The 26,983-nt window shown below is 43.1% G+C and overlaps 1 protein-coding gene across 2 annotated transcripts; it reads right to left on the bottom strand.

The window, feature by feature from the left end:
- Positions 1-16: 16 nt before the first annotated feature.
- On the bottom strand, positions 17-8,926 carry DUSP26 (dual specificity phosphatase 26). Of its 2 annotated transcripts, XM_023551119.2 has the most exons (4): positions 8,619-8,926; positions 6,354-6,650; positions 3,416-3,630; positions 17-2,504 (listed from the first exon to the last, which is right to left on the bottom strand). In XM_023551119.2, exons 2-4 carry the CDS (start codon positions 6,572-6,574, stop codon positions 2,305-2,307), a joined length of 636 nt encoding a protein of 211 aa, XP_023406887.1. In that variant the 5' UTR covers positions 6,575-6,650; positions 8,619-8,926; the 3' UTR covers positions 17-2,304. The 2 variants fall into 2 exon arrangements, with proteins under 2 accessions (XP_023406887.1, XP_003412590.1); XM_003412542.3 differs by lacking the exon at positions 8,619-8,926 and having other exon boundaries at positions 6,354-6,844.
- Positions 8,927-26,983: the final 18,057 nt, after the last annotated feature.

The following is a 26,983-nucleotide window of genomic DNA, read 5'->3' as shown; positions in this document are numbered from 1 at the left end:
TTCTGGCTGCCACAGTTAGGTAGGGATAGCAAGGCTGATGGGAGAACTTGAAACGGGACAAATGTGGTCTGTTGGAAAGAACCTCAGATGTTAGGCTGGGATGGCAGGACACAGGAGCCATGATAGTTGGTGTCACACGATGTAAGGGGCTGTCACCAAAGAAAGAACATATACCAAACACTGTTCTCAGGACTTTATTATCTGATTAAATTATCATAACCAACCTGTGGAAGTAGGCAAACTATGGCCAGTAGATAGACAGAGAAGAGGAAAGGGGTCTTGCCCAAATTCCATAATCCGTGGGTGTTACATCCAAGTCAGGGATTCTAAGCTGCCCAATACTAAAGGCCAAGGTCTTTCAGCTGCATCTCACTACCACAGTAACATTACATGTCTGTAAGGCAGAGCTTTCCCCCCATATTTACAGCTGTGTAAAACGGTGTGGGAATTCTGCAGCCGTGCACAGTCTTCAAAGATGCTGAAACGAACACTTGACGACTACCGTCGATGATATTAAAAAGGCAATTTATTCACGTTCCTGGGTGGTGCACGTGGTTAACATACCCAGCTGCTAACTGAAAGGTTGGAGGTTCGAGTCCACCCAGAAGCACCTTGGGAGAATATCCTGATGATCTACTTCTGAAAAACCAGCCACTGAAAACCTGTGGAGCACAGTTCTACTCTGACACACATAGGGTTGCCATGAGTCTGAACTGACTCCACAGCATTTTTTTTTTTTTTTTTTTTGGTAAATCACTCATGCCTTTTTAAAGCAGACATGTATAATCAATGAAGCGACTGTTCAACTTAAGGATACTGAGTTTCTATACTTTTGCGTTGGGTATACACTCTAGATAGTGATCCTCCTGGTTTTTTTTTTTTCACTTCCATATCCATTCCACCTCCCTGTCTCAAGCAAGCAGATAGCCTGTTCTGGGAACAAGCCTACAGAGCGGGGTATGGTGGCAGTTTGGATAACAGAAATAGCCAGCTACTCTCTCTGGCTGCTGAGTCTAATTTTTGACTAAGTTTACTAGGGAGATTTTGGTACATTCCTCTCAGGCAAACCTGTAAAGATTAGGAGAGGAAGCAATTATCCCATTTTTTCTGCCCTAACCCTCCATACCTTGCCACCAGGAAAACCCAACCCCCTGAAAGGAGTGTAGATTTAGAACTAATATCCCACCAGAATGGGGGCTTGATATAGAAATCTGGCTGAGTTTTCAAAAATAAATTTACACTTCTTACACACCTGAGCATATGAAAAAAATTTTTTTTTTTTTTTTTTTTAAGGGAGACTATTTTAAGCTTGGGAGGTGGAGGGTGTGGCCTCTGAGCAACAAGTCACCTAAACGTTTGCCAACCTGAAGTTCTCTGTCCTCTGCTGCCCCTATGTGGACATGGATGGAAATAACATCTCAAGGACTAGCCTGCTGCGGGAGCATGAAATTGAATTTAGGAGAAGCGGCGCCTCAGTAAGAACTGGTGGAGGGAGGCTTAAAGGCTGGTGGAAGCTTATTACCCATTCGAGGGAGTCAGGAATTGTTGTCATCCTCAGCAAGCCTGGTGCTCCCAGGGGAGAAGTGCAGAACTCTTTCAAACAGTCAATCACTTCAAGAGGCTCTGTTCGTGTCCACCATCTTTATTTTTCCTGGAGACACCTGGAGCCGGTAAGCAAGTAATCATCTAAATGATCTCCATCTGCACCTCTGTATTTCTTGGCCACTAGCAGCACCCACAGGCACGATGCCAACCCTCCTAATCCTACTCTGTCTATGCTTGGAGTAACAAGACCGTGTGTGGGTTTCTCCCTCTGGTTTCACAGCTTTTAACACCATCTCTTCACCGTCTGTCTCTACACTACTGTCTCCACAGGGTGCTACACCATCACAGCCATGCTTGCTGCACCCCAGCTGCACAGACACAGGACAGTGACGGCCCTTCTGTTTTAATAAGCAAGGAGGGAGGGAAACACTTGGGCACAAAGAGGGGAAGGGACTTTGAATTGCTGGGTGTACCCTGGGTGGAATCCAGGGGTGTTCGAATCCCAGAACCATCTTCCACCTGCAGACTAGCTGCTTCCTTCCCTGGTCAACCCCCTCCTGAGCCCCCACCACACTGCTCAGCTTCACTCCCCATCCCCTCCCAACCAAGAGGAAGAGTGGCTGAGCCCCAGCCTCTCTTGCTCCTGCCCACAGGAGAGGATGGGTTCTCTGGGCTGCCTGCTACCTACCACCTGGGCCTCATCTCTCCAGCTGGGAGCCAGGGACCCACAGGCCTGGTATGACCTCCTCCTCCCTCCCCTCATGCCTCCAGACCCTGCCGCAGCCTGCGGTCCAGGGCCAGGAGCTGCCTCAAGAAGCCCCGGTTGGGGATGATGCCTCGGTGGTCCTTGACTTTCTTGATGGCCTCCACAAGGGTGAGGTGGTGGTACAGCATGAGGTAGGCCAGCACCAGGGTAGCGGACCGGCTGACTCCCACAGCACAGTGCACCAGGATCTTCCCTGTAGGAATAGACACACGAGACAGGTGTGAGAGCACTGGTGGTGGCCTGGAGGAGGTGGGGACAGGGCTGCATGGACAGGTGATGAGGAAAACAGGTGAGCAGAGGTGCCTGTAGACAGGATGAAGGTAAATGGGGAGAGGCCTAGGCAGAATGAGGTGAAGAACCTGCAGTAGCTGAGTGTCTGCAAATCTGAAAAGGGCTCAGAGGTGGAGATACATCACTGTTCTAAACCAGCATTGCACAGAGTAGGCATTCAGTGCACAGTTGTTGAGTGGATCAATAGAAAATACGCTTGAATCTAACCTGACCCCTTTTCTGTCTCCCTCACCTTTGCATCCAGTTGTTTCTCTCAACCATTTATTTTGGGGGCGTTCAATATATTTTTACTGATATTTTTCCTGACCACTAAAATAGGACACGCTTAAGGTAAAAATGGGAGTCCTGGTGGCGTAGTGGTTAAGAGCTTGGCTGCTAACCAAAAGGTTCGTAGTTCAAATCCACCAGCTGCTCCTTAGAAACCCTCTGAGGCAGTTCTACTCTGTCCTATAGGGTCGCTATGAGTCAAAATTGACTCGATGGTACCTAACAACACCAGCACAGTAAAAATAATGGGAAAGTAGAGAAATATGTAAAGAAGCAAGAAATTAAAAAAAAAAAAAAATCACCCATAATTTCACTTCCCAAAAGTGACCTGCCATTCTTAAGATTTTGGATAATTTCCTTCTAGTCTTTTTGTGTATTGACTTGAAAAACAAAACACATGGTTGAGAGAATACTATAGAAACAAGTTAACACTATATACTGAGCATCTTCTCCAGTCATTAAAATCTCTCTCCATCCTTCAACCCTTGGGCTTTTCCCTAACTCAGTGTCCATTGTTCTTTCCCCCTTCTTGGTTTCCCCACCTACCTCCTGGCTGGCTCAGTGCCCGATGGATGAAGTCGGCAGCTGTCTGGAAGTGGATGCTCATGTCAAAGGCTGGCGAGTCATGGGCCTCGACGCCCAGGTAGCGGATACCCAGCCCCTCATAGGCCTCAGGTGTGCCTCGCCACTTGCTGTGTGAGGCGTTGAGGACGTGGGTGATGCCCAGACGACGAAGCTCCCGACGGTTGTTAGCTATGTCCCTGCATTGAGTGGAAACGTTAGAGGGAGGGTGGGAAGAGTCCTTGTCCACACCCTGTCAACTCCCTAGATAATACCATTGGCTCCAGGCCTTTAACTGAGGAGTAATGACCTCATGTACAACCCGTACATACACTAAGAGGCAGTTATTCGAACAGAACAAGGGGATACTGCATGGTTTAAAATCAGGAAATGTGTGTGTAAGGGTTGCATCCTTTTACCATACTTATTCCATCTGTATGCTGATCAAATAATCCAAGAAGCTGAACTATATGAAGAAGAATACGACGTCAGAATTGGAGGAAGACTCATTAACAACCTGCATTATGCACATGACACAACCTTGTTTGCTAAAAGTGAAGAGGACTTGAAGCATTTACTGATGAAGATCAAAGACTACAACCTTCAGGGTGGACTACACCTTAACATAAAGAAAACAAAAATTCTCACAACTGGGCCAATAAGTAACATCATGATAAATGGAGAAAAGATTGAAGTTGTCAAGGATTTCATTTTACTTGGATCTACAATCAATGGTCATGGAAGCAGCAGTCAATAAATCAAGTGACATATTGTATTTGGCAAATCCGCTGCAAAAGGCCTCTTTAAAGTATTAAAAAGAAGTCACCTAGAGGACTAAGGTGCACCTAGCCAGGCCATGGTGTTTTCAATCAACTCATATGCATGGAAAGGCTGGACAATGAATAAAGAAGACCGAAGAATTGATGCTTTTGAATTATGGTTTTGGCTATGAATATTGAACGTACCACGGACTGCCAGAAGAATGAACAGATCCATCTTGGAAGAAGTACAGCCAGAATGCTCCTTAGAAGTGAGGATGGTGAGACTTTGTCTCATGTACTTTGGACATGCTATCAGGAGGGACCAGTCCCTGGAGAAGGACACCATGCTTGGTAGAGTAGAGGGTCAGTGAAAAAGAGGAAACCCTTCTATGAGATGGATTGAAACAGTGGCTGCAACAATGGAGTCAGGTGAGGATGGCACAGGACCTGGCAGGGTTTTGTTCTCTTGTACATAGGGTCACTGTGAGTCAGAACTGACTCAATGGCACCTAACAACAACAACAATGGCCCAGAATGAAGGAACCAAGATGGGCAATGACCTGAAGTCTTGTCCTGTGAGGAATGATTGGGAGTATTGGGGATTTTTACCTGGAGAAGAGAAAACTATTGGGGTGAGCAATAGCCATAAGAAAATCTCAAAAGATGCTCTGAGGAAGTGGGACTTTACTTGATCTGTAGGCTTCTAAAGGGTACGAGTAGGGTCAAAGGATTGACACTCCAGGGAAACAGATTTCCGTACCATGTAGAAAAATGTGTTCCAACAGTGAAATCTCCCTGAAGAAAGATGAGACTGCCTTGGGATAGAGTAATTCTCCTGTCACCAGCATATTTAGACAGAGAGGAGAGGGAATCAGCATTCAGGAATGGCTGTTGCAGAGGGGATCTGAACATGCTGGTGAGCTGTTGGATCAGCTCACACTTAATATCCCTGCAAACCTTAGGATTCTATGCTTGTGGCACTTGCTCCCACACCTAGCTCCCCCATTACTTCATCCTGCCTTTGATACCCAGAATCCTTGTATGTTGTACTAGTTATTCCATGTCTCACATCTACCCTGTCGTATGATGTCACCTTCAGGTGTTTGACTCATACGCTTCAGCTTAGTAGTACACACCTGTCAGGCAACGTGGTCATATCTCAGAGCAAACACCGTGTCCCATGCAAACTGCCTAAGTAGAAAGACCACTGAACTTGAACTTCCAAGTTCTGGCTCTGCTCCTTACAACCCATGTGACCTTGGGCCAGTCACAACTTCTCTGAGCTTCAGTTTCCTCATCTGAAACCTCCGGATAGTGCTACCTACCTCACAAGGCTGTTGTGAAGGTTAAGGGAGGGAATGCATGTGAAAAACTCCTTGTGAACTATAAAGCCCTTGAGAGAGAGAAGTGTGGACTACTCTTCTTTGGATGTTCTCTCCACAGCCACATCTTTTTTTTTTTTAATTTATTGTGCTTTAGGTGAAAGTTTATAGCTCAAGTTAATTTCTCATACAAACATTATATACATATTGTTATATGACCCTAGTTGCAATCCCTATAATGTGACAGTACACTCCTCCCTTCTACCCTGAGTTTCCTGTGTCTATTCAACCAGCTCGTATCCCTTTCTGCCTTCTCATCCTGCCTTCTCATCCTGCCTCTGGACAGGAGCCGCCCATTTAGTCTCGACCACAGCCCCGCCTTGCAGAATCTTTGCACACACTACAGTTTCACTTGGTCTCCAGAAGAACCCCTTCAGTTTACTACCCACTCACCCTGGCTCCCATTTATTGCCTCTTTCTAAAACCTTAGCACAATACTTGGAAGGTCAGAGAAATCATCTCTTGTGCCTGACACATAGCATTAACACTCAACAAATATTTTCTAACTTAGTGAGATTATTACTTGAACAGAGTCTTTCTGTCCAGAGTTAGATATATCAATAATCCTGCCCAAACTCCCCCAAACCCTCCAGGCTCTACTTCTTGCCCAAATACCTCCCCTTCTCAATCCTCAACCTGGAGCCAAAGACACAACTCAGTGCCTTTCTGCCATCCATCTCCTTTCATCTTGTGCACGTACACACACACACACACACACACACACACACACACATACATGCACACAGGCTCAGCTGTGGCACCAGCCTGCCAGGTACATACTGGTCTCCGAGGTAGAGGCCTGGCCAGACCTCATCAGCGTGGTTACAGGCTGTCTTCCCTGTGTAGAGGAGTCTCTCCAATTCAAAGACATTGAGGAAGGGATGTTGAACAGCTGGCATCTCCTCCAGGGCCCCTCTAGTGCGAACAGGAGACCTTGAGCTACTCCGGGAGAAGCGGGCCATAAAAGTCATGGAAGCCCAGAGCCAGTTACCAGGGCACATCTTAGAGGCAGCAGAAACAGTGGCAGCTGCAGGGGCTGCTGTGGTCGTGATGGGGTTGGTCACCAGGTAGCTGTTGCTGGAAGAGGAAAGAATGTGAGACACACCTGCATGAGTCCAGAGCAGCTGCTTTCTTTCCTACCAGGTGGGCTGGTCCCTGGGGAGGAGATTCTCAAGGGAAGGAAGGTAAGCCTGGCCCCATGGGGCCTCCAGGGTTGCCCTTCCTTTCCAGCTGAGAGCTGCGGTGGTTCCTTTAGCACTGCTCTTTGGCTGTGTCACGCAAGGAGGTGGGAGAGTCACATGTCCTTGTTTACGGGGAGAGGGAGCTACCCAGCTGCTGGGTTTTTGCTCTACTCCCTCCCCACCCCTCCTCCCAATACACAGACATAAACATGCACACAAACATTTGGTATTTGGGTGCAGCGCCTACTGCTGGGGCTCTTGCCAACTCGATTCTGGGTCTCATCTGCTTGGGGCTACAGGCAGAGAGCCTAGGGAGCTGGGATGGGGCTGGGGTAATTTTGGACTCATCCAGAGAGAATTAGCAGGTAGACAACAGCAGCTGAGGCCATGACATAGGCCAGGCCTGCCTCCTCAGTGCCAGCAAGGTGGGCTGCCTCAACCTGTGCCCGCTTGCTGCTGCCTCAGAGGTCAGCCAGGCATGGCGAGTGTGTGGTGGGGGATGGGGCAACCGGGGAGGGGACAGCAATTAAGAAGAAAAGTAAGCTGCTGAAAACTACTTGCTGAATGCATGAGTGAATGGAAGGAGGTGCCAAACTCGGTGCACAACCGGGCAAACCAGCCTCCTTTGATCAGCATAAGGACGCTAATGATCAAACCTCATCTCTAATATGAGAATTTCTGAGTCTACTAAGCAGGGTTGGAGTGACATGTGCATGTGTGTGTGTCGGGGGGGGGGCAGGACAGGAGGGGGCTGGGAGGAGAAGGAAACAGAAGAATGAGGGATCTTGCTAGACCCAGGGTCTCAGAGGGTCAGAATTACCATTTGTATTGCTGTTGGCATCAAGTGACCCTGCGTGGAACTCTGGGTTGGCAACCAGGGGCTTAGCTGGTATGCTTCAGACTCCCTGCTGGCAGCTGGCCCTTCAGAAAGCGGATCAAGCTTGGGCTACAGGGCTGAGCCTGCAAAGGTCCAGCCTTTGAGACTTGCGCTGGGACCTTTGGACAGAGAGGCGACTGTGGCAGGGCCGACACCCAGCCTCCTTGGGCACCTATGGTCCTGCCTGCTTAAAAGGCTGAGCTTGTCGGCAGGATTCCCCCCTCCCTCTCTTCCCTGCCTTCTGGCTTAGGGGACCTCAGACCACTGTCCAGCAGTGAGAGGCCATCTTTGTCCATGCCCACACCCTGCCTCCCCATGGCACCCTCACCCAGGGCCCAGCTCTCCCTTTCCCCAAGAGCCAGGAGACAGCAAGCACTTAACAGGGCATAAGAAGCAGGGACGTTAGGATGAGGACTGGTGAGGGGAGGCTGGATCTTAGGGTGTTTAGGGAGAGAGATTTTTTTCAATGGCTGGGTCAGAGGGAGCACAGCAATATAGCCCTGTGGCCATCACCACTGCCAGGACCACCATCATCATCACCATCATCACCTTTTCTCTGCAGGTCTAAAGACCTCGACCTTTCACCCCCAAACAGATCCTTCTGCCTCTGAGATGAGGAATGTAAGAGGAAGCAGGAAGGAGGCCAGGTCCAGGAAGGAGCTTCACGGGACTCCTTTTCCTTGGAGCTGGTGAAGGCCCGTTAGGTCCCGGGATACACCCTTCAGCGTTCTCCAATCCCATCAGCCGCCTTTCAGGGGCCCTGTCTGCCACCCCTCCCTCCGTCTGCTGTCTCGGTAGTAACAGGTTCATGGCGTCGCCCCAGCCCTTGCCAAGGCAGCCAGCGCAGCGCTGAGGGTGCAGGGCGACAGCCCAGCAGAGCAGGCTCGCTGGCTCGGCCCCATGCTCCCTTCCCTGTCCCCACCTCGCCGCAGCCTCCCCCGGCCTCGCAGGCCAGCCGGGGGGCACCAGCCCGCCGTGGCCCCCTACCTTTCGGGAGCGGCGCGCGGGGTCTCAGTGGCGAAGGTGGCTCGCAGGCGCAGGCAGCCCCACCGCCATGACTCTCTCCCGCGGTTCCCGCAGCTGCCCCCACCCCGTCGCCGCCGCCACCGCCGAGGCTGCCACTGCCAGGGACCGGGTGATGGATTAGCATCTATTTTTAAGCCATGACATGCACGTCGAAGCAGGTTTCACATCACCGTGTGTGTTGGTGACACGCAGCGACACAGTCCCCTCCCAGTGGTCCGAGTCGACACGTAGCGTGGGCTCCTTTACGGCCCCTCCCCATCAGCCCGCGCGTGTTTACAGAACAGAGCCCCACACGGCTGGAGCAGCACCACCACGCACACAGATAGGGGTGTGCGTGTGTGTGTGTGTGTGTGTGTGCTTTCTGTAGCTGTTCCAATGACAAAGCTGATTGCCTAAAGATTACATTATGCAAGTCTTACACACACACAGTATCTTACACACACACGCACACCTCTCCCAGACAAAATTAATTACATAGAAATGATTATGCAAGCTCACATGTAGGCTCCTCACCCTCAGGAAATTCATGTCCTAAATAACAATATTTAGTAACCCTTACTAAGCACTTAATATATCCCTTTGTGCAGGGGGGCTGAGGGCACCCATCCTAGGCAGCTAACAACAACAACGGCAGTAACAATACTCTAGGTGCTTCATGGTATCCTAACTCATTTATCCTCACCTCAGGTCTATGAGGTGGTGGTGGTTAGTTCCCATCGAATTGATCCTGACTTACCATGATCCCCTGTGCTCAGAGAACTGTTCCACAGAAATTTCAAAGCATCAGACAGGTGTTATTATTACCCACATTTTAGGGAGGGGGACATGAGGCACAGAGTGGCTAAGTAATTTACCTGGGTCACCCAGCTACTTGCTGGGAGAGCTGAATTTCATACCCTGGCACTCCTGTAAACCGGTGTTCCTGATGTGGGCCTCACACACAACAGAACATGCAGGATGGACTTCATTCAGAAAGACTTTTCCACCAGCTCGGCTTGTAGTGACCCTGACTTTCCCCCAACTCCTGAAGAAATTAAAGCCTAGGGTCATGTACTGCCTTGTGATGATATTTGTCTTCACTTGCTTTTCTATTCCAACTAAAATCACCTTGAAGGCAGGCACTGTGTTGCTTCCCCAGTGCCAAGTGCATTGTGTGATTTGGGAGGCTGGGGGAGAGGGGTCTCAATGTCTATTATTAGCTGGTGCTGTTGAGAACCAGGAGGACTCAGACTGTCTCGCTGGAGTAAGGCAGGAGGTGGATAATGTCAGGCTGGACCTGGACTAGGATGTAAAGATGGTATCCACTGTAGCTGATATCAGGATTGACCACATTCCTGGCAGGGGTGACAGATTAAGCTTTGATCTTTGGGTCACAGAAAATACCAGCCAAAAGGACGCAATCCCTGGGTCAGTCCTGCGGGAAAGAAAAGATTCCAGCACAGGCTGCCATCTAAGATTAACTGACCTCCCGGCCTTTTATTGTATTGAGAAGCAAGCTCAGGTGCTTCACGTCTACCTGTGCCTTCCTGGAGTGGCAGTCTCCATGAAGAAATGAAAACTTTATCATTTTCAACAGATACTTGACCTGGGAAGTTTGAAATTTTAATTTGTAGTATCCAGGGCAACCCAGTTAAAAAAATCATCACCATCAAATTGTGAAAGAGAACGTATTATTAAAATAAACTCATTTTAAGTGACAAAGTGTTTCAGGTAGGTAGGTTAAGAGGATATTATAAATGAACTTGATCTGAATATTTAGCAAGACTTCTATTTCAACCCTGTGTTGCATTTATTATTATTATTATTTTTTTTTTTTTGGCAGAAAGCTGGAAAATATTTAAAGCACGTGTGGACAATATGGACAAATGTTTACAGACAACCAAGGAGATGCCCATGATCCCCATCTCCATGGCAAGCTTTTCCAGGGGTCAGCCTACAGCCCAAGTGGCCTATTATTTTTCTCAGTAACTAGGAGGTTTGTTTTGTTTCCACCAGACTGACCCCATGTGTGCGGAGTAGTACTGCTCCGCAGGGTTTTCAAGACTGTGACCTTTCGGAAGCAAATCATAAGGCCTGTCTTCTGAGGTGCCTCTGGGTGGGTTTGAACTGCCAACCTTTCAGCTAGTAGTTCAGTGCTTAACTGTTTACACATGTTTACATGGAACCTCAAGTCTGGCTGAAAAGGAGAAAGGAGAATGGAGGAATGAGCTAGCAGGGAGGAGGTAGCGGAGAAGGCAAGACAGAAAAGGGGAGGAAGGAAAAAGAAATAGCAGGTATTGACAATTTTTTGCCTGCTAATTCCTTGTGTTTCACATATATCATCTAATTTAATCCCACCAGCTTCTTCCTGTCCCATTGCTATTGAGTCAATTTTGAACCATAGAGACCCTATAGGACAGGGTAGAACTGTCCCATATGGTTTCCAAGGTTGTAATTTTTACAAAAGCAGACTGTTACCTCTTACTCCATGGAGCAGTTGCTGGGTTGGAACCACCAACCTTTTGGTGAGCACTTAACCACTATGCTACGAGGGCTCTTACCAGCTTCTTAGGGGGTATTATATATATTAAAAAAACAAAACCCAGTGCTGTCAAGTTGATTCCGACTCATAGTGACCCTATAGGACAATTATATATATATATACAGAGAGAGAGAGAGAGGCATGACTAGATACACTACACTGAGATGAATAGACCAGAGATGGAAAAATGAGACCACTGAAAGATGTGAATAGATTTCAAAATGATCTTCAAAGAAATGATCCTTTCCCTCACCAAATAATTAAATAAACATAGAGGGAAGGACAAGTTCAGTAAGAGTAGAGTGAAAAAACAAAACAAACAAACCTAAAATGAAAATGAGGAAGAAAACCAGTAAATATACGTTAAATGGTAATTCTAAGTGCTATCATTTAACTATGGGCCGACAGGGTACTGTGCTAAATGCTTTACTACTTTAGCTAATTTAGTCCCATACCAGTTTAGCCCTCCAGTCAACTTCATTCAGATTCATAGTGACCCTATACTGACACTATAGGACAGAATAAAACTGCCCCATAGGGTTTTCAAGGAGGGCTGGTGGATTTGAACTGCCGACCTTTTGGTTAGCAGCTGAACGCTTAACCACTGCACCACTAGGGCTCCAATTTAATTCCCATAAAGTAAAAAACAAAAACAAAAGCAAACCCATTGCCCTCGAGTTGATTCCTACTCACAGCGACCCTATGGGACAGGGTGGAACTGCCCTGTAGGGTTTCCAAGGAGCACCTGGTGGATTTGAACCGCTGACTTTTTGGTTAGCAGACGTAGCACACTACACCACCAGGGTTTCCAATCCCATAAAGCAGGCATTATTAATTCAATTTTGCTGTTGAGGAAACAGATTTAGAGTGGTGGTAAATCCACTCCACAGCTGCCAAATAGCTAGGAAGTAGAAGTTGAGCTTGGATTTAAACCTAGGACTATTTTAAAGGGAAGCTGGTGCATCAGCTGCTGTAGTACGCTTACGAAAAAAAAAGTTAAAATGTATTGCGCACTACTGTGTACCAGGCATTTACTAGAAATTGTGTCTAAAGGAGATGGACTGACACAGTGGCTGCAAGAATGGGCTCAATCTAAGTAACCATTGTGAGGATGGCAAAGGATCCCCAGGTGTTTAGTTCTGTTGTACAGAGGGTCACTAGGAGTTGGAATCCACTCTACGGCATCTAACAAGAACAACAACGTATGAATGGGGAGGTACTGCAGAAGAAAAGGCCTGCAGAGCTGCTTTTGTTAAGATTGCAGCCAAGAAAACCCTATGGGCAGTTCTACTCTGCGACGCATGGGGTCTCCACGAATCAGAATCGGCTGGAAGGCAACAGGCAACAACATGAATGGAGAAGTAGGCTAGGCATTCTTATGCCTCTGCTCCTTGTCCTTTAGGGGACGTGGTTCTCCAGTTATAGGATTGGGGCGGGGGTGCGGCAGGGTGCTGGGGATTAGGAGAAGTGGTCTTTCAGGCCTTTCAGTCCCTCTGCGTTGAGCTGTTATCTGTCTTAACACCTCACTGTATTCCTCTCCCCTACAGAGTGATTCATAATGAGAACCATGCTCCTCCTAGCCCCACCCCAAGTACCACCTCGCCCTTCTTTCCAAGGCTGGTCCACCCTGATCTCTGCGGCAGGTTTAAATAGTACCCTGGGGTGCAGTGGTTAAGTGTTTGGCTGCTAACAAAAAGGTCAGCAATTCGAATCTACCAGCTGCTTTTTGGAAACCCTATGGGGCAATTCTACTCTGTCCTATAGGGTCACTATAGTCAGAATCAACTCGAGAGCAACCTGCTTTACTTAAAGGTTCAATCAGCTATCCAGAGCAAAAGCCTATGGTTGTGGCTTTGTTTAGTGATGGAAGTGGGGTGAGAGGAGGAAGGGCAAAGCTGTCCGTTGAGGGGTGCCATGTTGATACTGTCTTATTCTTCTAAATCTCCACCCTCTCAGTCCTATTCCTTCTTCAGCCCCACATTTAGCACCCTGCCTTTCCCAGACCTCTTGACTGTGATCTGTGTATCTGTCCTCTCAGGTGAAGGAGCCCTGATGGTACAGTGGTTAAGTGTACTTGGTTGCTAACCAAAAGGTCCATAATCCAGCAGAGAAAGATGTGATAGTCTCCTTCCCTAAAGATTTACAGCCTTGGAAACCCTATGGGGCAGTTCTTCTGAAATCGACTAGAGGGCAATGGGTTTGGTTTTTGGGTCTTTTCAGGTATCAGCCAGGTGTTAATGGGGATTTTCTCTGCTGGCTCTGAATGGGTCGAGAAGGCAGGTTGGTCCTATGGATACAGTGAGAGTCTTTGCTTCCACTCCACTTCTCTGCTCCTCCAGCAACGCACACTGTGGCCACTTTTCTCCTGCTTTACCTGGGAGGGGAACACAGTTTACCACGTCAACGCGAATTTTCTCCTCAGGACCACACATTATCACAAGGAGCATAGGTTCTTCACGTTAAGCATGACTTTGTAATGAAAAGAAGCTGTAGGGAGGGCTAGTGTTGTTCCTACGGAATAAAAAAAGACAGGATTATGATCTTGCAAGTATTGGGTCAAAAGGCCTCCTTCATTAACTGAGGATGCGTCTGGATCATCAGAGAAGGAAGACCCAGCCTAAATCATTTCTTTCTGACCCCCTGCCTTGAGGAGGGAGGAGTCTCTACTTAATAGCTTCATCTGGCTGAACTGAGGTTCTGAGAAGTTGGCTATGCTAAAGGAGATTATCTAATTTTTAAATAAAAGAAACACAGATTTAGGAACTGAAGGTATCTATCGGTTTAACCTAAATTGGTCACATATATCTGAACTTTGAAAAGCATACGTAATGTGTTTATGTTCTCTCGGAGGGTAATGTTAAGGAGATAATCAGAGATACACAAAAAATATGTCAAAAATATATATTGTAGCATTTAAAAAATGTAACGTAGAAAACAACCTAAATATTTACTATATGGCGAAGAATATTGAATATACCATAGACTACCAGAAGAATGAATGAATTTGTCTTGAAAGAAGTACAGCAAGAACGGTCCTTAGAAGCAAGGATGGCATCACTGCATCCCACATACTTTGGACATGTTGTCAGGAGGGACCAGTCCCTGGAGAAGGACATCATGCTTGGTAAAGTAGAGGGTCAGCAAAAAAGAGGAAGACCTTCGACAATATGGATTGACACAGTGGCTGCAACAATGGGCTCAAACATAGCAACGATTGTGAAGACGGAGCAGAACCAAGCAACATTTCATTCTACTATATGACAGCACCTAACAACAACAACAACAATTTACTAAGAAAGGATTGGTTAAATACGTTGTAGAACATTCATTCATAAAATGGAATTTTAAGGAATATTTCATTAAATGCTCAAATGCTTATTAAATAATATTAAGTGAACAAAAAAGAATATAAAGGGAATATGCAGTTAAATCTTACTATTACCAAAAAGTACACATTTTTAAAAAGACCAATAGAAAATATGTCAAATATTAAGAGGCCAGCTGTACCCAGAGTAGGATTACAGATAATTTTTATCTTGTCCTCTATATTGTCTGCAGTTTCCAAATTTTCTACAATCTGTATGAATTAATTTTAAATGTCAGTTCTTGGGGTTAGTTGATGTTACCAAACAAAACCAAAATTACTGCTGTGGAGTCTATTTGGACTCATAGCGACCCTATAGGACAGAGTAGAACTGCCCTATAGGGTTTCCAGTGCTGTAAATCTTAATGGAAACAGACTGTCTGTCACATCTCTCTCCTATGAAGCAGCCAGTGCATTTGAACCACCAACCTATTGGTTAGTGTAGGATCTCTTAACCACTACGCCACCAGGGCTCCTTTAGTTGACCTTAGGGGCTTAATATGTAGCCGGTTATAGTCCTACACACGCTTGAAAAGAATATACAGTCTCTGTTTGGGGATGCAAATTTCTATCTGTCTCTCCCTTCTATGTAAAGTTTGCAAATATTCTGTACCCTTTATTTTTGGATTCTGTTTGAACAATTTTGGGAAAGGTATTAAAATCTCCCACATGTTGGTGAGCTTGTTAATTTCTCCTTCTAATTCTGTCAATTTTTGTTTGGGATAATTCCATACTATGTTATTAAGAAAAAAAGATACATAAAATTCACAAGTATTTTGTTTTTTTCATTGGTAGGCAGTCTTTATAACTAAATACTTTGTCAGTTATATTTTGTTCGATATTAGGGTTACACGTACTGCTTTTTGTTGGTGGTATTTGTCACAACTTTTTTTTTTTAACCTATCTTTGATTATTGTATCTTTTTTTTTCATTCCTGTATTTTAAGTGTAACTCTTACAAACTGTTTCTAGATGGATTGTAAAAATTTTAATAGCACATCTATCTTTTATGTTATATAATGTACATAGCTTAAACAATCAATGTGTGGTGCAATGAATTGCTTAATATGGCCCTTCTAGCTGTAGTCTTTGTAACTCCCACAAATGATTGGTTGGACCATGCTAATAAGGCATTTGGAACCCGAATGAGGGGATTGGTCAGTTTTACCATCCTGCTAGGCTTAAAACGAGCCATCCCATAGACAAGAGGAGAGGATCTCAGCACCATCAAGGAAGAGCCAGGAGTAGAATACATTCTTTGGACCCAGGATCCCTGTGCCGAGAAACTCCTTGAACGGGGAAAATTAATGACAAGGACCTTACTCCAGAGCCAGCAGAGAAAGAAAACCTTCCTCTGGAGCTAGCACCCTGAATTCAGACTTCTAGCCTCCTAGGCTGTGAGAGAATAAGCTTCTGTTTGTGAAAGCCATCCACTTGTGAAATTTGTTACAGCAGCACTACATAAGTAAGATGGTGAGTATGGTCTGTGAATTCTGTGTGGCCATTGCAAAGAATTATTTATTTCAGCAGAGAAGTAGAGAATGCTGTAGGAGGATTGGGTTGGTGTCAAAACTGGTAAAGATGGTGGAGAGAGGAAGCATGTCTGACCTCTGGCTCATAGGAATTAGCCTTAGGCTGTTGATATTAATTCTCCTTCCCCCTTGTGAAGTCAGAGGAGGTCAGGTGGTGCTGCCACACCATTGTTACACAATGTATTCTTAATAGTTACAGAAAAATAGAAAACCCCTGCCTGTTGTTCCTCCTCCCTGGTTCCCACTGCCTGGACGCTAACGTACTGAACCATTTCAGGCATTTCTTTTAGTATTTATTTAACCTTTTATCTCTTAATAATATGTTTATATTGCTCTTTCTTGATTTTTCAGTTTTAGGTATTATCTATTAATTTCTCACCATCAAAGTTAAAGATTTCATTCTCTTTATTTCACCTTCAGCAAAGTATAGACGGACATCCCTTCTCTACCCACTTTTCTTCATGTAGCTATATTATTATTTGGGTTATATAAATATTAAGCATTTGGGATATTAAAACTATGTACATAATGTTATTCATAGTTGAACAACATTGTGTATGATTACTTTTGCTTTCTTGCATAACTTTCTCTTCTTCCTTCAGCTAACAATTATCTTTTGTTTGTCTGTTTGCTTATTTAATTTTCAATGAATACGTCACTAATTCAGTCCCATCTAAAAAACAGAAAACATTGATTCCAATTCCTAGTGACCCTGCCTGCCCCTCCCAGGTCTCCTTTACTCTTATTCTGGGAATTCTTTTTGTCTCTGGTTGGCCTGTTTCCTGGATCTCAGAATTTGAATATGTATGTTTTCATTTAATTCCTGTTTTTAGCATGATGGTAATGGGGGAAGAACATTGAACATACCATGGATTGCCAGAAGAACAAACAAAATCTGTCTTGGAAGAAGTACAGCCAGAATGCTCCTTTGTAGGGAGGATGGCGAGACTTTGTCTCATGTACTTTGGACATGTTATCAGAAAGGACCTCTCCCTGGAGACCGACATCACGCTTGGTAAAGTAGAGGGTCAGCGAAAAAGAGGAAGACCTTCAATGAGATGGATTGCTGACACAGTGGCTGCAACAATGGACCCAAACATAACAATGATTGTGAGGATGGCACAGGATGGGGCAGTGTTTCGTTCTGTTGTACACAGGGTTGCTATGAGTCACAAATGACTTGATGGCATCTAACAACAAGAACCATGCTGAGCTATGCCTGGTGTCCTTCCAATAAAGGTACCTTCTGTTTTACTTCTTCAGAGAAGTGCAGTTCCCTAACTGCGTGCAGTGATAGAGGATCTGGAAGGTTTAACTTCTTAAACAGACCTCCAAGTAAGTCTATGTTTTTAGTCCATCTTCACGCTTAATTCCAGAGGTGCATAATGTTACCAGTTCCCTAGCCTTTTGGAGGCACTGGGTCTGGGTAGTATAAATCAGATTGATTTTCAAACTTCCCTAAATGCTTCATCATTCTGTTTTTTAGCTTCCAACATTTTGTTGCTCTTAAAATATTTTTTTGTTTTTCTTCATTCTGGTGGGTTTTACTTTTTTAAAAAGTCTTTCTACTGTTATTTTTGTGGAGTTTCATGAAAAAGCAGAATTAAATGCTTGTTTTTAATATGCTATCTTTAACTGTGAGTGCCAGCTGGTTTTTGAAAACATGAAAAATGATTGACGTTCTGTTTTTTTTTTAACATTCAATATTTATTTTGACTTACCAGCATGTTTTACCAAGTCTTTTGCGTACCATTGCTCTTTTTATCCTGTTTATTCTTTCTGGGTTCATTTTTTCTTATTTAGTAAGTCTTTTTGTAAGGGACTATGAGTATTAAAATTTCTATGTGCTTGAATGCCTAAAAATTTCAAATTTTCCCTGACTTGTAAATTATATTTTGCCTGAGTTTTAAAATCTAGGTTCCCAATTATGTCTCCTCAGCACATGGAAGATGTTACTCCATTGTCTTCCAGCATTTATTTTTGCTAATAAGACTTCTCCTCCCCTGCCCTGCAATGTTCTTCCCATTGTGTTACTGTAATTTGCCTTTTCTTTCTGGTGGCTTTAGAATTCCTCTTTGTCTGTGGAGGCTGGCTCCTCAAATATCACCAGAATAGCCTCTTAACAAGACAAAGCTGAGTTTATCGCTTACTACAGTGAGGAAGATGCTAACTCAACAGGCCTCATCTCTGAGAAGGAACTGCAAGGTCTGATTTATTGAGATTTTGAAGTTTGGTTTCAGGAGGACCTTTCAATGCAAGGGCTTGCTTAAAAAGGAGTGGGTAATTATGATGATAAGGTGCCCTTATGGTGCAGTGGCTTGGTATTGGCCGATAACTGAAAGGTCAGCAGCTCAAATCCACCAACTGCTCCAAGGGAGAAGGATGTGGCAGTCTGCTTTTGTAAAGATTACAGCATTGGAAACCCTATGGGGCAGTTCTACTCTGTGCTTCAGGGTGGCTCTGAGTTGGAATCAATTTGATGGCAACTTTTTTTTTTTAATTATTGTGACATAGTAGGTTAGGATTTGTGGAAATAGCAAGGTGTGGATTTTGAGATGAGGAGGTCAAAGGTTCTGGGACACAAACTGTTTGTTGATGCTTTCTACAGTTGCTGAGTCTTTTTATAAGTTCATGATGAGCCCTGGTTGTGCAGTGGTTAAAGTGTTCTACTGCTAACCGAAAGGTTGGTGGTTTGAAACCACCAGTGGCTCTGTGAGAGAAAGATGTGGCAGTCTGCTTCTATAGAGATTTACAGCCTTGGAAACCCTATGGGGTTGCTACGAGTTGGAATTGACTTGATGACAGTGGGTTTGAATTTTTGGTTACGATGAACAATGAAGCTATTTGCAAATTTTACCTTCTTGGATAAGAGTCTCCTGGAATGGCAAAATGATGCTAATGAAGATAACTGAAAGTTGTTCTTATTAGGTGTCATCAAGTCAGTTCTGACTCATAGCAACCCAATGTGCAACAGAACGAAACACTGCCCAGTCCTTCGCCATCCTCACAGTTGTTACTCTGTTTGAGCCCTTTTTCTCTGACCTTCTATTTTACCAAGCATGATGTTCTTCTGTAGGGATTATTGCAATTGCTGCCAGCATATTGTACACCTGTAAAATGTTGAATTGGCAAAAGTTGTGTGACAGGTGTACTTACAACAATGACAAAAAAAAAAAAAAAAGAAAGAAAGAGTAGCTGCTGTGGCTGCTCATGTATAATCAACTTGATGGCAAAATTATTAATTTTAGGGGTCTCTGGGTGGCTAAAATGGTTAGTAGTTCAAAACCTCCCACAGGCACCTCAGAAAAAAGGCCTGGCAATCTACTTCTGAAAGGTCACAGTCTTGAAAACAAAAACCCTATGGAATAGTTCAACTCTGCACACATGGGATCTCCATGAGTTGGAGTCTACTGGATGGCAGCTGGTTTATTGTTTTATTTTTTATTTATTGTATTGTTCTTGAGCATATGCACAGCAAAACATGCATGAATTCAACAGTTTCTACATGAACAATTCAGTAGCACTGATTACACTCTTCGCGTTTTGCAACCATTCTTGTCCTCCTTTTATGAGTTGTTCCTCCGCCATTAACATAAACTCACTGCCCCTTAAGGTTCCTATCTAATCTTTCGAGTTGCCGTTGTCGATTTTATCCCACATAGACAGATCTTGAAATAGCACAATGCTCAATGCAGACATTCTTTACTAGTTAAGCTAAATTATAGTGTGGTTTTAAGAAAACTTTAGGGGATAATTTTGGTTTAACATTTAAAGCTTATCTCAGGGCAATAGCTTCAGGGGTTGATCCAGCGTCTATGGCTCCAGAAAGCCTGGAGTCCATGAGAATTTGAAATTCTGTTCTTCATTTTCCCCTCTTTGATCAGGATTCTTCTACAGAATCTTTGATCAAAAGGTTCAGTAATGGTAGCTGGGCACCATCCAGTTCTTCTGGTCTCATGGCAAAGAAGGGAGTTGTTCATGGAGGCAATTAACTACACATTCCATATTCTCCTCCTGTTTCTGACTCCCTCCTCTCTTGCTGCAGGTAAATAGGGACCAATTGTTGTGCCTTGGTTGGCTGCTTGCAAGCCTTTAAGACCCCAGGCAGTATGCAACAAACTAGGGGGTAAAACAAGTATTAAACAGAGTATTAGGACAATTAACTGGGATGTCCCATGAAACCATGACACTAAATCTTCAAACCAAGAAATGAAATCCTATGAGGTTTTTGTGCATAAGCAGCTTTAGCAGCTACTGTTTTGTTGTTGTTGTTGGTCATTGTTTTAAATATATGTATCACACAATTTTTGCCAATTCAATTTTTACAGGTGTACAACTTTTTGAAAGCAATTGCAATAATCAGTTGTGCAATTCTACCCTTAATGAATGTGAGTTTTTCATCACTGTTAACCTCCCCTTCTCCCCTCCCTTGCACCCCTGGTAGCCACAAATAAACTTTGGTCTCTGTATGTTTGCCGTCTCTTGTCTTTTTATACAGTATTTGTCTTTTGTGACTGGCTTATTTTACTCAGCATAATGTCTTCAAAGTCATTCCATATTGTAGCATGTATCAAGACTTCTTTTCTCCTAATGGATGAGTAGTATTCCCCTGTATGTATGTATCATATTTTGTTTATCCATTCCTCTGTTGATGGGCACTTAGGTTGTTTCCACCTTTTGGCTATTGTGCATAGTGCTGCAACAAACATTGTCGTGCAAGTTTCTGTTTGAGTCTCTTCTTTCAAGTCTTTTGGGTATATCCCTAGGAGCAGAATTCCTGGATCATATGGTAGTTCTATTTTTAGTTTTTTGAGAAACCACTAGATTGTTTTCCACAGTGGCTGCACCATTTTGCATTCCCACCAGCAATGGGTAAGTGTTCCAATTTCCTTACATCCTCACCAATGTTTATTATTTTCTGTTATTTTTTATCTTAGCCAACCTAGTGGGACTGAAATGGTATCTCTCTGATGGCTAATGACATTGAGCGTCTTTTCATGCGTTTGGTGGCCATTTGAATAGCCTACTTTTTTTTTTTTTTTAATCATTTGATTGGACAAGTGTTGCGCCTCAGCACTTAAGATTCTGGAGATCGTCCATCTGAACACTGCAACACAGACAGGGACTAAGACAGGGAGCGCGTTCCAAGTCTGTAGTGCACTTCTCAGTTAGGGTTGAGAGTGCCCAAATTAAATCAGAGACTAGGTCTAATTTGGAGATACCACCAAATCAGAGTTTGTGTTATTAGCTAAATTACCTACTTTATGATTTTTTAATTTGCTTCCCATATTTTTTAAGTAATATTAAAAAACCCAGAGAGGTCTTGACTGGGGCTGGAGGATCTGCTTCCAACTCATTCAAGAAGTTGCTATCAGGCTTCACTTCCTTATGGGCTTGTGAGATATACATAATTTGGCATTTATCCTTGATTCCTGAGAGATAACTCTAAAACCTTGGACTATAAATGTCCTTCATAAGGACTCCAGGCCATACCTAATTAACAGTTTAGGTGAGGCAGTTAGGTGTCTCCAGAGTGGGTGCTGGCCAGGCCAAAAAGACCCACCAGATAGTATCTCATGATTACCTTGTAGTATCAACTGACCTCAGGGAAGAGGGGCTCATCAGATCAAAAAGACCACCTTATGATATCAGCAGACCTCAGGGGAAGGGGGCTGGAGCTTGCATTATGTAATGAGACTTCCAATAAAAACTCTGAACATGGAAGCTCCATTGGCTTTCTGGTTAGTGAAAGACATTGATGCAAGTGAGGGAGTGGGGCGTCCCTTGGGACATGGAAGCTCTATGTGAGGAAGCTTTCCAGACCTGGCCCTATGTGTTTCTTCATTTATATCCTTTTTCCCTACATTAAAGACGTGTTTGTAAGTATAGCTTTTTCTGTAAATTGTTCCAGCAGATTCTTTTTTTTTTTTAAATAATTTTTATTGAGCTTTAAGTGAATGTTTACAAATCAAGTCAGTCTGTCACATATAAGCTTATATACACCTTACTCCATACTCCCACTTACTCTCCCCCTAACGAGTCAGCCCTTCCAGTCTCTCCTTTTGTGACAGTTTTGCAGTTTCTAACCCTCTCTACCCTCCTATCTCCCCTCCAGACAGGAGATGCCAACACAGTCTCAAGTGTCCACCTGATACAAGTAGCTCACTCTTCATCAGCATCTCTCTCCTACCCATTGTCCAGTCCCTTTCATGTCTGATGAGTTGTCTTCGGGAATGGTTCCTGTCCTGGGCCAACAGAAGGTTTGGGGACCATGACCGCCAGGATTCCTCTAGTCTCAGTCAAATCATTAAGTCTGGTCTTTTTATGAGAATTTGGGGTCTGCATCCCACTGATCTCCTGCTCCCTCAGGGGTTCTCTGTTGTGCTCCCTGTCAGGGCAGTCATCGGTTGTGGCCAGGCACCATCTAGTTCTTCTGGTCTCAGGATGATGTAAGTCTCTGGTTCATGTGGCCCTTTCTGTCTCTTGGGCTCATAGTTATTGTGTGACCTTGGTGTTCTTCATTCTCCTTTGATCCAGGTGGGTTGAGACCAATTGATGCATCTTAGATGGCCGCTTGTTAGCATTTAAGACCCCAGACGCCACATTTCAAAGTGGGATGCAGAATGTTTTCATAATAGAATTATTTTGCCAATTGACTTAGAAGTCCCCTTAAGCCATAGTCCCCCGACCCCCACCCTTGCTCCGCTGACCTTTGAAGCATTCAGTTTATCCTGGAAACTTCTTTGCTTTTGGTCCAGTCCAGTTGAGCTGACCTTTTGTGTATTGAGTATTGTCCTTCCCTTCACCTAAAGTAGTTCTTATCTACTAACTAATCAGTAAATAACCCTCTCCCACCCTCCCTCTCTCCCCCGCCGTCGTGACCACAAAAGTATGTGTTCTTCTGTTTATACTATTTCTCAAGATCTTGTAATAGTAGTCTTATACAATATTTGTCCTTTTGCCTCTGATTAATTTCGCTCAGCATAATGTCTTCCAGGTTCCTCCATGTTATGAAATGTTTCACAGGTTCGTCACTGTTCTTTATCGATGCGTAGTATTCCATTGTGTGAATATACCACAATTTATTTAACCATTCATCCGTTGATGGACACCTTGGTTGCTTCCAGCTTTTTGCTATTGTAAACAGAGCTGCAATAAACATGGGTGTGCATATATCTGTTTGTGTGAAGGCTCTTATTTCTCCAGGGTATATTCCGAGGAGTGGGATTTCTGGGTTGTATGGTAGTTCTATTTCTAACTTTTTAAGAAAACGCCAGATAGATTTCCAAAATGGTTGTACCATTTTACATTCCCACCAGCAGTGTATAAGAGTTCCAATCTCTCCGCAACCTCTCCAATATTTATTATTTTGTGTGTTTTGGATTAATGCTAGCCTTGTTGGAGCGAGATGGAATCTCATCGTAGTTTTAATTTGCATTTCTCTAATGGCTAATGATCGAGAGCATTTTCTCATGTATCTGTTAGCTGCCTGAATATCTTCTTTAGTGAAATGTGTGTTCATATCCTTTGCCCACTTCTTGATTGGGTTGTTTGTCTTTTTGTGGTTGAGTTTTAACAGAATCATATAGATTTTAGAGATCAGGCGCTGGTCGGAGATGTCATAGCTGAAAATTCTTTCCCAGTCTGTAGGTGGTCTTTTTACTCTTTTGGTGAAGTCTTTAGATGAGCATAGGTGTTTGATTTTTAGGAGCTCCCAGTTATTTGGTTTCTCTTTGTCATTTTTGGTAATGTTTTGTATTCTGTTTATGCCTTGTATTAGGGCTCCTAATGTTGTCCCTATTTTTTCTTCCATGATCTTTATTGTTTTAGTCTTTATGTTTAGGTCTTTGATCCACTTGGAGTTAGTTTTTGTGCATAGTGTGAGGTATGGGTCCTGTTTCATTTTTTTGCAAATGGATATCCAGTTATGCCAGAACCATTTGTTAAAAAGACTATCTTTCCCCCCAATTAACTGACAGTGGGCCTTTGTCAAATATCAGCTTCTCATATGTGGATGGATTTATATCTGGGTTCTCAATTCTGTTCCATTGGTCTATGTGCCTGTTGTTGTACCAGTACCAGGCTGTTTTGACTACTGTGGCTGTATAATAGGTTCTGAAATCAGGTAGAGTGAGGCCTCCCTCTTTCTTCTTCTTTTTCAGTGATGCTTTACTTATCCGAGGCTTCTTTCCCTTCCATATGAAGTTGGTGATTTGTTTCTCCATCACATTAAAAAATGTCATTGGAATTTGGATCGGAAGTGCATTGTATGTATAGATGGCTTTTGGTAGAATAGACATTTTTACTATGTTAAGTCTTCCTATCCATGAGCAAGGTATGTTTTTCCACTTAAGTAGGTCCTTTTTAGTTCCTTGTAGTAGTACTTTGTAGTTTTCTTTATATAGGTCTTTTACATCTTTGGTAAGATTTATTCCTAAGTATTTCATCTTCTTGGGGGCTACTGTGAATGATATTGATTTGGTTATTTCCTCTTCAATGTTCTTTTTGTTGATGTAGAGGAATCCAAGTGATTTTTGTATGTTTATCTTATCACCTGAGACTCTGCTAAACTCTTCTATTAGTTTCAGTAGTTTTCTGGAGAATTCCTTAGGATTTTCTGTGTATAAGATCATGTCATCTGCAAATAGAGATAATTTTACTTCCGGGTGCCCTTTATTTCTTTGTCTAGCCTAATTGCCCTGGCTAGGACTTCCAGCACGATGTTGAATAAGAGCGGTGATAAAGGGCATCCTTGTCTGGTTCCCGTTCTCAAGGGAAATGCTTTCAGGTTCTCTCCATTTAGAGTGATATTGGCTGTTGGCTTTGCATAGATGCCCTTTATTATGTTGAGGAATTTTCCTTCAATTCCTATTTTGGTAAGAGTTTTTATCATAAATGGGTGTTGAACTTTGTCAAATGCCTTTTCTGCATCAATTGATAAGATCATGTGGTTTTTATCTTTTGTTTTATTTACGTGATGGATTACATTAATGGTTTTTCTGATATTAAACCAGCCTTACATACCTGGTATAAATCCCACTTGATCAGGGAGAATTATTTTTTTGATGTGTTGTTGGATTCTATTGGCTAGAATTTTGTTGAGGATTTTTGCATCTATGTTCATGAGGGATATAGGTCTGTAATTTTCTTTTTTTGTGATGTCTTTACCTGGTTTTGGTATCAGGGATATGGTGGCTTCACAGAATGAGTTAGGCAGTATTCCGTCATTTTCTATGCTTTGAAATACCTTTAGTAGTAGTGGTGTTAACTCTTCTCTGAAAGTTTGGTAGAACTCTGCAGTAAAGCCGTCCGGGCCAGGGCTTTTTTTTGTTGGGAGTTTTTTGATTACTGTTTCAATCTCTTTTTTTGTTATGGGTCTATTTAGTTGTTCTACTTCTGAATGTGTTAGTTTAGGTAGGTAGTGTTTTTCCAGGAATTCATCCATTTCTTCTAGGTTTGCAAATTTGTTAGAGTATAATTTTTCATAATAATCTGATATGATTCTTTTAATTTCATTTGGTTCTGTTGTGATGTGGCCCATCCTCGTTTCTTATTCGGGGTTATTTGTTTCCTTTCCTGTATTTCTTTAGTCAGTCTGGCCAATGGTTTATTAATTTTGTTAATTTTTTCAAAGAACCAGCTTTTGGCTTTGTTAATTCTTTCAATTGTGTTTCTATTCTCTAATTCATTTAGTTCAGCTCTAATCTTTATTATTTGTTTTCTTCTGGTGCCTGATGGATTCTTTTGTTGCTCACTTTCTATTTGTTCACGTTGTAGGGACAGTTCTTTGATTTGGGCTCTTTCTTCTTTTTGTATGTGTGCATTTGTCGATATAAATTGGCCTCTGAGCACTGCTTTTGTTGTGTCCCAGAGGTTTTGATAGGAAGTATTTTCATTCTCGTTGCAGTCTATGAATTTCTTTATTCCCTCCTTAATGTCTTCTATAACCCAGTCTTTTTTCAGGAGGGTATTGTTCAGTTTTCAAGTATTGGATTTCTTTTCCCTAATTTTTCTGTTATTGATTTCCACTTTTATGGCCTTGTGGTCTGAGAAGATGCTTTGTAATATTTCGATGTTTTGGATTCTGCAAAGGTTTGTTTTATGACCTAACATGTGGTCTATTCTGGAGAATGTTCCATGTGCGCTAGAAAAAAAAGTATATTTTGCAGCAGTTGGGTGGAGTGTTCTGTATAAGTCTATGAGGTCAAGTTGGTTGATTGTAGCAATTAGGTCTTCTGTGTCTCTATTGAGCTTCTTACTGGATGTCCTGTCCTCCGAAAGTGGTGTGTTGAAGTGTCCTACTATAATTGTGGAGGTGTCTATCTCACTTTTCAGTTCTGTTAAAATTTGTTTTATGTATCTTACAGCCCTGTCATTGGGTGCATAAATATTTAATATGGTTATATCTTCCGGGTCAATTGTCCCTTTTTATCATTATGTAGTGTCCTTCTTTATCCTTTGTGGTGGATTTAACTTTAAAGTCTATTTTGTCAGAAATTAATATTGCTACTCTTCTTTTTTGCTTATTGTTTGCTTGATATATTTTTTTCATCCTTTGAGTTTTAGTTTGTTTGTATCTCTAAGTCTAAGGTGTGTCTCTTGTAGGCAGCATATAGACGGATCATGTTTCTTTATCCAGTCTGAGCCTCTCTGTCTCTTTATTGGTGCATTTAGTCCATTTACATTCAGTGTAATTATAGATAAGTATGTGTTTAAAAAAAAATTTTTTTTTATGTGTTTAGTGCCGACAATTTGATGCCTTTTTATGTGTGTTGTTGATAATTTCATTTTTCCACTTACTTTTTTGTGCTGAGACATTTTTCTTTGTAAATTGTGTGTTCCTCATTTTCATAGTATTTGACTTTATGTTTGCTGAGTCGTTATGTTTTTCTTGGTTTTTATTTTGAGTT

This window comes from Loxodonta africana, chromosome 19, assembly GCF_030014295.1.
Source record: "Loxodonta africana isolate mLoxAfr1 chromosome 19, mLoxAfr1.hap2, whole genome shotgun sequence".
In the NCBI taxonomy this organism is placed as follows: Eukaryota; Metazoa; Chordata; class Mammalia; order Proboscidea; family Elephantidae; genus Loxodonta; species Loxodonta africana.
The sequence above is the reverse complement of the archived record's forward strand: the minus strand, read 5'-3'. Positions and strand labels throughout refer to the sequence as shown.